General features: G+C 49.1%; 1 protein-coding gene; it reads right to left on the bottom strand.

The window, feature by feature from the left end:
* Positions 1-839: 839 nt before the first annotated feature.
* On the bottom strand, positions 840-2892 carry GSTUM_00006497001 (uncharacterized protein). XM_002838688.2 has 6 exons: positions 2485-2892; positions 2170-2307; positions 2058-2099; positions 1412-1992; positions 1091-1359; positions 840-1019 (listed from the first exon to the last, which is right to left on the bottom strand). The coding sequence occupies exons 1-6, from the start codon at positions 2734-2736 to the stop codon at positions 946-948; spliced, it is 1356 nt and encodes a 451-aa protein (XP_002838734.1). The 5' UTR covers positions 2737-2892; the 3' UTR covers positions 840-945.
* Positions 2893-15310: the final 12418 nt, after the last annotated feature.

Below are 15310 nucleotides of genomic sequence, written 5' to 3'. Positions count from 1 at the left end.
GAGGGTAACCAAGCATAATCAATCACTCGTTCCAAATGAAAAACCGAGGCAGGCACACAACTCATCCTCAGACCCGTAGTTTGCCCATCGAAATTTCCCATTCATTAACCCAGTTTCCCCCGAACAGGTTCTCTATCTACCGTACCATACCATACCTTACAAGTCGTGTAAAAAAAAAAAAAACCCCCCGAATCTTTTTTTTTATATCCATCCATCCATCCATACCAAATCCCATATAAAAATATAAAAAGTATGATAGTAGTAGTACACGTTAAAAGAGACAAATGATCAATGACCCCCTTCAGACTCTCCAAACTATTACGTTTAGATCTTGAACTTGGAGCTATCACACGACCCAAGGAACGAGCAGGTATCACAATATGAGTTTAGCTTCTTGCAAACGTTATCTTGCCACTCATCGCACTGCTTGTTTGCGACTTGGAAGCTCAGGCCTGACTTGAGTATGCACTCGGCACGGGAGACGAGACAGCTGGCCCAGGATACCTTGCAGGTGGCCTTGTTTGAGAAGGTGAACGGCTTGCAGCACCAGTTCCCTAGCATTGGGTAAGTGCAGGTTGAGGTTGGTGCCGGAGTTGTTGTGGTTGAGGTTGTTGGGGTAGTGGTGGTGGAAGATGAGGTGGTAGAGGTTGTAGATGACGAGGAAGAAGTACTGGTTGAGCTGCTTGTAGTTGTTGAGGAGCTGGTGGTTCCGGTGGGTGTGGTTGTTGTTGAACTGGTGGTTCCGGTGCTGCTGCTGCTGCTAGTAGATGTAGTAGAGCTAGAAGAGGAATTCGTTGGAGGGGCTATAAAAATATCATAAGAATCGGCGCTGACTCGCATCTCAAAAAAATTATGTAGATTTTCCGTGACTCTTGTACAATGGAACTATGGATTTACAACTCTTCTCCAACCCTTTCCACAACCAACGGGATACAACTGAAATCTTTACTTACTCGTCGTTCCGGAGGTTCTGTACCAATTGGCCTCAGGATCGTTCAGGCACCTTCCTGCAGTGACACCTGTTCACTCGTAATTAGCACCCTGCTTCTCCCTTCTCCTCAAGTGTACCAAGGAAAGGACAGCAACCCACCTTGATAGCCATACTGAACCATCTGATCAAACATGTATGTGGTAAGATTATGTACCGTCTGATAATGAATATCATGAGCAATGGCCAAGAAGTCCTGAGTGGTGCTATCGGTGCCAGCGAGGAGATTATGCACCACGTCCTTGGAGATCTGGTTTGTCTCGGGGGTGGTGTGCAAGTAATCCTGGGTGTCAAAGTCAAAGTATGTGATGTGGTAGCCAAGTTTTTTCATAGTGGCCTTGCAAGCAGCATTGCAAGACGAGAATGGCGGCCTCGACCACAACAATCAGTACGACTCTCCCTGTCGAGGGGGGGGGGGGGTACCTCATGTAAGTCGGCACCTTCCCACAGATATTCCGGAGCGCCATCTCATTCTTGATCATCTCCGTCTCCCGGTCAGCATCTGAGAGCAAGGACAAATCCGCATGACTCCAAGTATGCGACGCAATCTGATGCCCATCCGTCACCATCCTCTGTATCACACTCGTCCACGCAGGTGTGGAATCAATAGCGCCCTTTCCATTATTGACCCCAGTGATGAAGAAAGTAGCCTTGAAGCCGTAGGCTGCGAGCAGGTCCAGTAAATCATTAGTGTATGTGTACGGACCGTCGTCGTACGTCAGCGCGACATGGCCAGGGTATCCACAGTCGTAGATGTCCTCGCCGTAAGGCACGGAGCCGAGCTCCGGTCTGGCTAGCCCCGCGGTGGAAGCGCCGGAGGGTGTCTGGTCACTGTCGCAGACTCCGAAGCCTCGGAGGCAGTCTGGAGACTTGCAGTAATCCGATCCGGTGCCGCAGTAGCCTGCTGGGCTGCAGCATCTGTTGTTGGAGCAGACTTGGTTCCCGCCAGCTGGACCGCAGCGATCGTCGCTGCCGCCGCCGGGGGTGCTGGTTGAGTTGCAGGTCTTGAGAGGGTGATGTTAGAATCTTAGTTTTTCACATTTTTGAAGGAGATGGGGGGGGGGTGTACTCCGTATGCAGGTTGGCAGCCGTTTGCTGGGAGGCAGTAATCCTGTGTTTTTCGAGCAATTGTCAGCCTTGCTTGATCTTGGGTCGTGCAGAGTGTGCGGGTATTATCGTACAGATGTTGTCCCGCAGTAGCCATTGGCTGAGCAGCAAGATCCTGTTACGCAACTATTATTCCCGTTCGTAGGACCGCATAGATTCGGGTCAGTAGGCGTATCTCCGCCGCCGCCGCCGCCGCCGGAACTCGTACAATTCTGAAGGCAACACCCAAAGTTAGCCACCCACTCTTTTATTCATTTCTTAAGTCCAGCCAAAGCAGCCAATTCACCCCCGGAGTCTCCACCAGCGCTTTCGGGAAAAAGAAACCACTCCCAACAATAACCGAAAAAGCAAGAAATTCAGAATTAAAAAAAAAAAAAAAAAAAACTCACCCCATATGCTGCCTGGCACCCGGTCCCGCAGTAATCGGAGGTGGCACCACAATACCCATACTGCGAGCAGCACGTCCCAATATTCGTGGGGCCACAGGTATAATTATTACCCGCCCCAGCGAATAAATTCCCACAAGTATTATCCGGGGAATCCCGCTTGGACAGGACCGATGGGAGGAACGGGTGGGCTACGGCGAAGCTGCTGAGGGCAGCGATGCCACCCAGCACACTGAGAGCCGTAGAATATCGCATTATCGCTTTTTGAACGAAAAGCTCTCAATCGATTAAACCAAAAATTAATAGTTAAAGGGTAAAAGGGCGGGCTAAGTCGAATAATTAAAGCAAGATGAAAGAGCGAGAGGACAGGTGCACAATGGCCCCAAGTTTGGAAGAGCGAGTAGTAGATAGAGGCGCCGTTGAAGGGGAGCTCGACTCGTGATAGTCAGAACAAAGAGGATGGCGGTTTGAGGAGATTTGGGGGATAGATATATATATACTTTCCACCCTCCTACGGTACTCACACACATCCCAGTAAGTAGGTATGTATATAAGTCACTGTAGCTAGCGTAGCTAGAGAAAAGACCCCAGAGGATTGAGACCCCTTATGGTGGTTCACTTTTGCCCATCCCTTCCTTTCTCTTCCATTAATTTCTAATTCACTCCTTCTCCCGCCCACAAATTCTACTCGTACACTTCCCAGATCTGGGCAGGACAGGGTCCTGCTGGGCTAGAAAATTCCATAAAGGAAACAAGTTGAAGGGTGGAAGTCTCACTAACCAGCCAGCTGGGTGCTGTACTCGTACAAGCAGAATGAGCGGGATGGGTGTACCGGTACTATACTTTGCGGTAAAGGGTCAATCCATCTCACACGCTTGTTTCCGACAATAGATATCTGGAAATACAGCCATTGTTACACACCCACCCAACCAGCGAAGAAGAAAAAAACCCTGTATCATCTCCAGATACTTTGTGCCAAATGCGAAGTAAGAGTACAGGTACTGTACAGTCCAGACGAGGGTATGTGCGTAGGAAAAACTGGCCCGGCACAGTTGTTCCGGGGAGAGTGTCAATTCGTTCCTTCAGTTCTGTACTACGATACTATATCCGCAGGTACCGGCAGGTAGGGTTTGTTGAATCGAGTTGATTAATTATCGCGGGTCAAGTGGGGACTAACTAACTATTGTATAACTAACTAGTTACTAACTAGCCACAATTACCGATATCTGTAACTAACTAACCAGAGGCAGTCTCCCCCCTAGTCCCATTGTGCAACTTTGCTCCTCCCGGATTGGGATACAAAGGAAGCGAGTGTCTAGAGCATGGTACAGGTACCAGTATTAGAATGAGTGAGTGGCAACAGTACTCGAGTACTACTGCTCTAACCCACTCGCGGGTTAAAAGAGAAGAGAGTGGAAGGTATGACATTTTTTTTACTGCTTGTGAGCTGGAACACGACAGGCACCGTACCCGAGCACTGTAGCAGGCCTCTGGAAGGGCCCCTCTCAAGGAGGTTTTCCCCTTCCCTCCCCCCCAACTGACAGTCCACTATACCGGTAGTATTGTAGCACCATACCAAAGGGAGGCAACTCCACTCAATCCCTCCTTCATTCATCCATTCAAGGCATATCGTGTCAAGTTTTTTTAGCCATAAAGAGTTGGTTGTTCCATCCATCCATCAACTGTTGCCCCGTTATAATACTAGTACTTGTATAGACCCACCCAAGACACCTCCTCCCTCTCCACCTCCTATCCGAACGAAACACATTAACAAGGTATAAATAGCCCATAGCAAGCGAGCCGTTAGGTGAACAAATGCAACAGTTGCAGGAAATCGTCAACTGTGTTGTTCCTTTTTTTTTTTTTTTTCGGGGGGGAGAACAGGGAATGGCAAGATCTTGGAGAGACATAGTAGTGCTGCGCTCTGCAGGATCTTTTGGAAGGGATCGTGTTTATTTTTCTTCTTTTTTCAGGCGGGGGAGTGCAAAATCCAGCTGTGATTCGCTCCGCTTTGTTATTTGCCCGTTTGTGAGAGCTGGCTGCTGGGCATGAGTGGGATGAGAGGGTAAAGGAGAAAGGCAGTAAGGCGATTGATAGAAAGGGAATAAAATAAGAGAAATATCGAAAACCCATCTGGTACTACAGTTCCAATATCACATGCTACCAGTACTATTGTAGCCCAATTCTCCCGGTTTTAGACATTCGCCATGGTACGACATCAGCACGGATATTCTCTCCAAGACTTCCAAGCCAGACCGAGTAGGCATTCTCTAACGACTTCACCGCCTGGCCGCCGGTGGCCCCCCCGCCTCTTGCGGCAACAAGCCCAGATTGCGCGAGAAGGTGGAGGGATCCGGGGCTCGCCAGACTAACGTCTCACACGGAATGACTCTTCTTACTCGGGGTAGTGCCCAAGTTCCCGAGATGGTGGCTTTTTTTATTTGCTCGCCCCACCCAACGCCGGCCAGCAAGCGATACGATACTATACTAGTAGAAAGCAGGAACCTCTCCATCCAGTAATCATCATCACCAGGTCAGAGTGGACCGTTGGGGGATTATTGTACAAGTTACCGTACTGTATCATGCTAGTACTGTACCTAACTTGCTAAAGGGGGAGAGCGAGAGAGAAGAGAGTTGTGTCACCACCATCAGAAAACGCGGTAGTTTTATAATTCATTTCAGCTCATTTTCTTCCTCTTGTGCTTCAATTATCTTCGGTTTGTTAAATTACCGTAATGAATGAGATCTCCGTCTGGTTTCGACATGATACCCGGCCTCCTTTTTAAGAATTGTTTGTTTCCCCGAGCCGCCGTGTTCAGCTTTTTAGCGGTTGGGATGTCGAATGAGAGGTGAGTGGAGGCTAAGTCGTTGAATCAATCGATGAATCCATCAATCAACCAATCCGACAAGTCACCTAAACGGGCGGCCGATAAAGACAAGCCACGGAAAAAAAAGAGAGCTCCACCACAAACTGATGTTGAGAGAGAGAGAGAGAGAAAACCATCGCGGTATCATACAAAGTAGGAACTCCAAATCCATTACGTATCATATCTCCAGCGCAAGAAATCTTATACTTCCCCACTCTGTACGAGTACACCCAGCTCCTTCGATAGCTTTTCTTCCTTTTTCCTTCTCCTTTTTTTTTTCTTCTTCTCCTGCCACCTACGTTATCTGCAAGCCCACTTCCACATCCACGCCGGCGACGCGGCAGGCGGGCGGTATCTTTCGGATGCTCACCGATATCAGCAGGGCTTCCTCTCTTTCTCTCTCTCTCTCCCTTCCTTCTCCCTTTGTCTGTCTGGCCGATATTATGATGGGAGAAAGTTTCGAGTTTGTCGAAACAAAGGCCCCTTCTTTGCTTTGTGCCACATGATACTTCTACAAGTAGCCCAGACCAAACCACACACGATCCGCATCATCATCATAGCATCTATCGTACGGGATTCCCGACATGGCAAATATTTCCCCACTCGCTAGAGCAGGGTGGACTAAACGAGAGCGAGGAAGTTATGTTATATGCTATCATAATATTATCAAGGCAGGGAAGAGACGAGGGCAGGGGGGTAGGGAAGGAAGGAAATCATTGAAATGGTAAATTTTTAAGCCAGGGGGAGAGTGCACTCGAGTAGTACAAGCGCACGGTTTCCACGGGATCGGAGGTGGACTTGTTTCCGCCCGCTAGCAGGGCTGGTTGGTCAGGGTATGGTACTGTAAAGGGGTCCTCCATATAGGGCCTCGTCATACTAATTTATACTGGTAATGCTGAATGGATATTCGATGGTGGTGCTCGTATGCTGGGACATGGACTACGGTAGGCGATTGTTACGCCTGTGTAGGAGCACTTTACGAGCACATAGGGGGACAAAGAGGATTCCCGTATAATTACCTACAGCTAATAATACACTCGGTCATTGGCAACACCGGCAGTTTAATATCGTACCTTTTTCATAATATTATTTCAATTCTATGATACCCCAGAATTGTCTTATTACTTGTACTAGTACAAAGCTACTATGATACAGGTACCACCAGCATGTACTGTACTCGAGTACTCGAGTACCCACCACGCCAGGGGTTGGGGGTTTTTCCTTCTTCCTCCCTTCCCATCGTTCCTCCAGCATAAGGGTTCAACTGTCCCGCTCTGTCCCGTCCTGTCTTGTCACGCCCCGTCGATGCCGAACCCACTTTCCGTCTTTGCCTCCTTCTCGACCCTCCTGATTTGGAATGTACTTACTAGTACAGACATGGTAGACTCTAGGTAATACGGTAAGGAGAGTAGTACGAGTATTATACCTTCCAACTATACAATATACAAGTACGATCTTTGAATTAAGTTACGAACCAATCGGACCAGGAGAGGCCATGCTCTGATATCGCAGACCACTATATCCCGGGAACTCCGATTTGGTCTTGGAACGGCCGCATAAGCCTTCGCTGCCAGGGCACTAGGCATTGGCATTGGTATTGGAGAAGTTCGGGCTGATACGACAGGCACTGGCGGGGAAGGTGGAAGTGGGTTTGACGTTTGTGAACACGACCGCTATTGCATTACGCCAAATTTTGGCCTTTCCGCACGGATCTGGATCGCATGCAATGAGAAATCTAGCACCTGCAGCAAGCAAGTGAAGAAATAAACTGAGAACCTGTTGTGGTGGAAGGGGGGGCAACAGTTGAAATTGACGAACGAACAATTCGGATCCCCTTACCCTACCATAGCTGGTGGTCATTCGCCCAAGTAAACAGCTCGCTTAAGGATCATCAAGGCGTGAGAAACATGTGCTGGCCGGCTGCTGGGTTCGTTGGTTTGGCCTGCATGCGCTTGACTGACGTCCACAACACCTCTCTACTGTCCACAACACCTCTCTACTCGAGTATCATACCTACCATCCAGCGACCACCACCACCATCACCAACGAACGAACGAACCCACCACCCCCGTTCCCTCGCTCCCTCGCTCCCGCGACCTAACCACCACCACCACCATCCATTTTCAAATACTGATCGCACACAATCCCCCTCCTCCCCTCGCCTTCTAATACCAGTACACAAATGTCCGATCCAGGAAATCCAAACCCACCCCAGCAGGTATCCACTCCTCAGGAACGCAAAATGGTACTCCCCCTCCTCCATCCCACCCCACCCGGATACCCGTCTTCCCGCTCCCTAACAATTCGAGTGCAGGCATCCCTACGAAAAAGCATAACCTCGCTAGAATCGCAAATCGAGAAAATAGAAAGCGAACATGCGGTGGTGTTGGCGAGACTCAAGTAAGTACCGTGCAGCTTTATCGTAGGATAAGTGCATTGAAAGGAAAAAAAAGAAAAAACCAACAGTTTTGTCTTTGGCTGGGCTTGGGCTGACCATGTGGGGGTGTCTGAAGTGAAAAAGATGCGGAGAAAACTGTGAAAGGGCATATTAAACTTTTGCACGAGTTTAACGAGGTTAGGGATGTGGGGCTGGGGTTGATAGGTTTTCTCTCTCTCCCTCTCTCTCTCCACATATGATATGGCCCTTAAAATTCGGTGATCGGGAGGACTAATGGGGGCTTGGGGTATGCGCGGAAAGGAATGGTTTCTGAAAATCGCGGGACAAGAGTGCAAAATGTCATGAGAGGTTTGTTTGTTCCTTGTTGATGGATACTCCTCCCAATTCTTCCCTTTTTTCTTCTCTTCCCCTGCTAACCCGCGAAACTTTAATCTTAGAGTTCGGAGTTTCTCCCGGCGATTAACTTAACCCAGTGCTTGTAGATCGTTTGGATATTATAGCCCGGGTTTACCTACTCGCAGCAGACAAAAAGAGGTACCCGGAAACAGGGATTGATGAACTACAGTATGGCGAAAATTCCGTGACCCCTGTTTTCGCTTACGGAGTACTTGTACAGTACTTCTTTCCCGCTACGAGAGTACCTACCGATACTCAGTACGAGTACAGGTACTGTACACACACGGGCACAATCTGAAACCCAGTTCTGCTCATTTACCATATCACTGGCCCTCTATAACCCTCCACTTCTCTGCGCTTCTAAATATATATCACCCATGCTTCACAACGCGCACACCGTGATGTCCTTTCTCTTGGTATCTGAGCATTTTGGACCGGCCGTTAAATTATGCTATGTGTTGACTGTACGATAACCGTACTGTACTCGTACTCATTCAAAATTTCCATCTCCCGGGAGGCGACTTTGGTGTCTGCCCCCAAAAGTAGGGTAGTAAGACAATACTTGTACTATTTACCCAACAGTCGATGAGAGCCCGATCCAAAAGAATTAGTAACCGCCATTCGTCTATCCGAGCAAAAGAAGAAAAGTGTACCCGGCCACAGGGGCCAAGCTCCTCTATTGTGCCCTGGTACTGTACAGTAGTTGTAGAGTTGCACGCACGCGATGCTCACGGGGTATCACCCGAGAATGGGAGGCCGAAGAGCTGAGGAAGAAGAAATGTGTGGGGTACAGCATCATGGGTTGAAACTGTGGGGCTAGCTGGCTTGTTGGGGAGGATGGGTGGCATAGCGCCCCTTACCGTGCTGTTGTGTATGTGTGTACGAGTACTCGAGTACTCGAGTACCGTAGCTTGTGGGGCAAGGAAAAGTGACAAAAAAAGTGACACTCTTGCATGCGTTTTTTTTGCACTCGTTTGGAGTGCAGATGCGGATGGTGATGGCATCTCCTTCCTTAAGTTACAAGTACATGTGCCGCTGCCGGAGAGGGGTGATTGGGAAAGAAAGAGAAAAGAAGAAAAAAAATTTGTTGCCGTGGTCGAGATTTCGCGCAGCTTTACCGTACTGCGGATTTTCGGATGATTGATACCGGTACGGTAGTAGATGTTTTTATGGCCCGTGCCCATGATGTGCTGAGAATGGCTTGTGTCGAGGTACAGTACAGTACAGGGCTTGATAATTTCTCGTTTGTCAGTTCGTGTCTCGGATGGCGGCAGTATGATACCAAGATATCTACCGATATCTAGTCTATCCATCTAGAGGCCTCTATTGGACCCGGCATTACAGTGAAAAGTGTCTGGGTGCCATATCATGCTTGGGAAATCGATGGGTGCGGTAGCGTATCATGCATTCACTTTCACCCACTCGAACGAACAATTCTCAACCCAGCCCTCGGCGCCAATCCTCAACGAATCCTCCCATTTTCCATCAGGGCGTTTTGCCCCGCCATTTGATCAATTCGCGCAAGAAGGAAATGGCTTACAGTATGCACCCGTCGTCGCAGGACGATCCCATTCACCTGAGGCCTCTGAGCCCGAGCCGGGGTTGGTGACCGCTAGGGAACTGGTATCGCCGTTCGAGCACATCTCCTGCCGAGAGTGGAACTATCTCTGGAGCTGGAGCTGACAACCCATCAGGACGTCAGGGTGGCCCGACAGAGAACATATCCGGAGACCCACTACACTCCCAAACATTCGATTGTCGGTGCCCCCCTCACACAACATACATGCAGTTTTCAGACTCTAGCTACCGTGGACAGGTTAACCAATAATATTGGTAACCAATCTTCACCGCACTTCTATTGTATGGGTGTCCCGTATATATATGGTGTGGTGGTAGTACTACTTTGACTGCCGGTGCTCGTGTTTGAAAGGACGATTGAACGAACGGGGGAGCACGAGGGTCTCGAACCCAACAAGGAAAAAGATAGCCCTCCTAATGCAGGAACAAAAGGCAATAAGCAGTGCAGCGGACACAGCAAGTCCCGCCGAGAGGACCCGGGGGCAGAGGAAAGGGATATGGTACCAATAATCGCAGATCCAAAGGAGAACACGCCTGCTGAACAGATTCACTCCCAATAGCTGGGTGATACAAGTATGAACCGGTAGGCTAATCGCTCGGAACCTTGCGACTTTGAAACTGGAAAGCAAGTTCGTCGTCAAGGGCCCATTCCGTGCAAGCTACCTACTACTACCCGTCCCCGAGAAATGAGCGAGGGGGCAGGAAAAACGCCAATATCAGGTACAGGGCAAGGAAGGGAGGAAGGAAAAACAGTCGTGCCGATCTAGTAGCAAAAGATGCACTAGATAGATCCCACTGGTAAGGAGAACCACGGAACAAACGGCACGCCAGTAATTGAACGTGCTCGATGAATCAATTCACTCCCAGTATCATACCCAAGTGCAATATTGGCACGTGAATCGTGCAGTATATATGCATCTGTCCAGTACAACTCTAGTCAGACAAGTCCATCGCCAGTGGCGGTAACCGGACCATGCTATCAGTAAATATCCCGTCCAATCAAACCTACTACTGCTCACCCATTCACCAATACCCGAACGAACGAGAGCAACAGCCCGTGCAAAGGGCGAAGGTCCACCAACAAACAAAACACGAGAGTCAACACAGTGAATAGACGGGAAAACCGATACACAACTCACTCCACCCGAACACAGTACAGTACTACACAGCGGAGCACAGCACAGCCAATAACTGAATCCATTCACACTCGCAACAATATACGGCACCGGTAAACCATGGAATACCAAAACCATACAAGTAAAAAGTCCCCGGCAGCCTAACCGCCCGCACCGTCGCACAATTCACAAAAACAAGCTTCGTACCAAGGCACGCCACGCGCCCAGCGCGTGCAAGGCGAAGAAATAAGTGAAAAAAGAGAGAGAGAGAGAAAAAAGAAAGAAACACATTTGCCAAACCATCCTATAATAGTCACTTCCTGCGTAACCGACACGAACACAAACGACAGGGGTGACCGGGGACGGTAGGGGGGAACATCCGATGGCAGCGAGGTTGTGTGCTCTCGCTGGGAAGTCTGGTCCCTGCGGTTTTGCCCTTTCTCTGTCTGAGTAGCTTACTAATTCACGAGAGGGAAATTGAGATCCTGTCCTTGGTTCTGATCAAAACTAATCTTGAAGCAGAACATCGGGTTCTTGTCGCCGTAAAACGATGGCATTCAGCTGGCGGATTGACATAACTAATGTCATTAAGGAGGGTTACAACAGTCTGCGATACATGTGATGCAATCCTGTTCAAACTCTCAAGATTAAGAGTCCTGAGATATAAGCATATCAACTCCTTCACTACTCTTGTGAGGCCACCCCTGGTTTGGGACCACTTACCTTTCTAATGCTAATCTTTGTTTAAGGTATGTGACGGTTTAGACCCCCAGGTCCCACCAAATCACAGCACTGGAGGCCGTTTTTTTTTTGGGTTTAATCGTTTTAAATTCATGATGAGTTTTACTGGGAGGGGGTACATAAAGATCCAGATTCTAAATGTCAATGGGACAAGTTTGCCGGCTTCACCGAAGCTGGTATTTCACAGTATCCCATGTCGCTTTGGAGTTCATTCGGCATGGGAATATACTCCCCGTTTAAAATGTTCATAGACAGCATCTACCAGAAATTATGATGATTAACACATCGGTAGATTCTATCTCTTGCGGTTTATTGGAGAAACCATATGACGGGCTGGAGATACGATATCTTGGTCTCATATGCCGCTTTCTAATTCCTGGGGATTTTCTCAGTATTCTAATCGTGAAGCTCCTCGGAAAGGCTCTTCTCGCGGCTTTTCCGATCATCAATCGCTTTTTTAATTGTGACAATTGGATTACTATCTTAACGAACTCATTCGTGGCACCCCCCCAGTTCTCATTACGGAATTGCTCGCTGGGCTGACTCTCGCCTTCTATAGCTAGATCTAGGTGATTAGCGTTTCCCATTTCTTAGGCATTGCAGCGATTCTGGCGTTCTCGTGTTCCTTTGCTCCCGTTCGGCACCCAACTCAGGCACGAGCAACACCGCTCACGAGGCTGGGGTGCGGTCGCCGTGGGGAGCAGATTGGTTACCACCACTGGGAGTGAACCCGTCTAGCCAGACAGCATAGACTTCGGTGTGTGCGTGCTGTGCAGTTAGACCTGCCGGTACGCACTCGAGTGTTTGGAGTGAGTTGGCTCATCGAGTATGCCCTCCTTGGTAAAGTGCTGGTGTCACGTCCCCTTTTCCCCTGAGTGCCTTGGTAGGGTTTGTTTTCTGGGTCGATTCTGGTCCACCCCTTCTGGATCCGGAGAGTCGTGTCTCTCATGTTTCGAAGCTTTCTTGCTCTGCCGTCTGTTTATTGGTTCCTTCGTTTAGACGTAGTACCGTACCCTTCGTAGGATAGGCCGTACGTTAGCGGTGTGGAGCTGAGTGGTTTCTTCTACTGGTGACAAACATGCCAAACAAGAGTTTTACAGCTTTATGAAAGCTATGTAATTGGCGTGTGCTGGTGCGTGCTCGAGTGCTTGGGAATAAAGTGGCTCATCGTGTTCTCCTTCAAAAATAATTGGTATCCCGTTTTTGCCTTGGGGGTGTAGACAGGATTTACTTTATTTACCGCATCTACCGCATCGTTTCTCGCCTTTAATTCCTCAATCTGGATGATTTTGTTTCTCCCATGTTTCGACGCTTTCTTGCTCCGTCCTCGGTTCATCCGTTCGTCTATTCAAACACGAACACAAAGTTAACCTTTCCGGGAGGGGGTAGGTCGTAGCAATGTATTAGATATCACAAGTCCTTTGTCGACACGAGTGCACTCATCAGTGATCACTCGTGCTGCTCCTGGACGAACACTTGACCACGGATTTTGGTTTCTCCGAGTACGTTTTTTTGTAGCTCCACCCTATTGTCTTTATATTTTCCCCCCCATCCTCAAAGAACCCCAGTACACATTCCTTCCGCTCCTTCCGTTCCCCTCATCCTCCCCCATCGTCGCGGCCATTTCAATTCCTTGTACCATAGATCCCCCTATGAGCTCCTCCGTGAATACAGCAACGCCACCCATCCAATCACCTGCAAGTCAACTACCGATCTCCCACAAGGAAGGAGATAGCACGAAATTGAATCCCGTGCAAACGGACGCTACGGCCTTGCTTTTATGGACTATACCGTATCGTATCACGAAGCACTGTGCCGTCCCGGATGGACTCGTTCCTGTGGCTAATTTGTGATATCAAGAGTCTGGCCCCCATAGCTTGGGCTGCGGTGGGACCGAATGTTAAACCTCTATGACACTGGCAGGCACCACACGTAACTCTCATCGCAGAGTTCGTATACTTGTATGGCAATTTGGGGGGTGGGGGGTCGAAAGATTTGGTTTTCCGACAGTGCCCGGGCAGTTGTGTACTGTACGTGATATGAATCTCCATGTTCCCCTTCTCCTATATGTTATGCCAGAGTGGTGCGGAGAGGGTGGATCAATATTTGGGGGGGGGGGCAACGCTGGTGTCATCTACAAAGTGCTCAATACCGGGAAAACGTGGTGGAAATATTTCTGCTAATACTGAGTCCCAACGACAAGCTGGCTCCAGCGACCGACATAAAGAGACTCCACCATGCGCCAGAAAATTTTCTTCCGTACTCGAGAGCCGCATTTCGCGTAAGAGACGACATCTGGATTACCTGCATTGCCTTCCGGGTTATTATGAGATGAGATGTGCCATGAAAGGTAATTCCTCCATGAACTATGGAATATCAAATACCTGGGATTTAAACCATATATAGCTATGGGATAAACGGGGATAGGAGAACACCACTATCTCCAAACACGGGGCCATAAGTACTAACGAAGGGATCTACTACTGAATTAATCACTCAAGGGATCCGAAAGGCTGTGGCTAAGCACTGGGGCTCATTGCCCTGCGCACAAGGATGGCCAAGTATTCCAAAAAGAGTCTCAATCTCACCGCTCTTTGGTGGCTCAAACCACACAGCCCCATCCGCGATGGGGTCTGGCTTGCCCTGGGTCCTGCCTGACGGAACCGGGGAGGAGGGGAAAAATCTGCGCCTAGCAAAGCAGGTGGACCATAAAATTCCACACCTTACGTGAGCGATTGTGCATGAGACCATGAGAGCTTGAGCCGGATCATGCCCGACCTGCTAGCCGGGAGTTTAGGCCTGTTGGATCGAGTCTAAGATCTGGCCCGTCCCGAACCGACCTATGCGAGCGCTACGTTTCGCTGAGGCGCAGCCTTTAGATACCCCACTGGGGGTACTGCCTGGCGTGCGGTGGGTTAGACAGTTTGAGGTCGGACTCAAGTTGGCCCCTCCCCAAAGGGAGGATGTGTTGGGAAGCCGGGTATTCACGCATGATCACTCGTATCACACTCTGTCTGACCCCGACGAAGTTTATCTCGAGTATTTCCGACCACTAATAGACTCCCTCCCTCTGGCAATTTCACTTCTGGAGAATGTTTTCGATGAGACCGCAAACCCCCTTCCCTCACATGTTCTTCTGCTATTGTCATCTTTTAACTTCCCAGCAAGCTCTGTTCCTCTGGGGTCTGATCCACACGAAAACTGTCTCTACGAATGCATGAACTAACTGTGCTTCTCGTGCCTCTTGGTGGAGCACTGTCTTACACTACAATTTCTATACAGGACCCAATTGCTTTTAAGTCTCATATTCCGAAAGTACCAATGCCCAAAAGCTTCAATCTATGCTCGAATAGGATTCACCAAGGCTACCGATGATTTCAGTTCGTCCGTGGTTGCGAGAGCTGGGTCGGCCTGGGCACTAAGTGCGACCATAGGTAGTACTTGCTCTCAAACATATCTTCCGGGGTTCTTCATACGATCCATATCTATTATAGTATAACATTTAACCCAACCCCCAACCTGCCCCAGGAACCATATCATCGATTCGGCGACATCATTTAGACCGCGAAACCTCAGAAAATCACGAACCATACTCCAGCTGATACCCAGCGGCGAAATTGTCAAGAACGGATTTACTCCCATCCTTCCCATGAGCGTAAATCTCAGCCATTCAATACACCGGTACAATCCACCGGAGCATAGACTCCGCCAGCTCGACAACTACGATAGCACGA

This window comes from Tuber melanosporum (genome assembly GCF_000151645.1).
Source record: "Tuber melanosporum whole genome shotgun sequence assembly, scaffold_27, strain Mel28".
In the NCBI taxonomy this organism is placed as follows: Eukaryota; Fungi; Ascomycota; class Pezizomycetes; order Pezizales; family Tuberaceae; genus Tuber; species Tuber melanosporum.
Note: the sequence above shows the minus strand (reverse complement) of the source record. Positions and strands in the feature narration are given on the sequence as shown.

Bases quoted from the DNA above. Each gene is read 5' to 3' on its own strand.
- GSTUM_00006497001 (XM_002838688.2), bottom strand. From the start codon at position 2,736: ATGCGATATTCTACGGCTCTCAGTGTGCTGGGTGGCATCGCTGCCCTC. The intron at 2,308-2,484 runs GTGAGTTTTTTT...TGTTGCCTTCAG, and splicing joins GGTGCCAGGCAGCATATGGG to AATTGTACGAGTTCCGGCGG. The intron at 2,100-2,169 runs GTACGATAATAC...CGAAAAACACAG, and splicing joins GCTACTGCGGGACAACATCT to GATTACTGCCTCCCAGCAAA.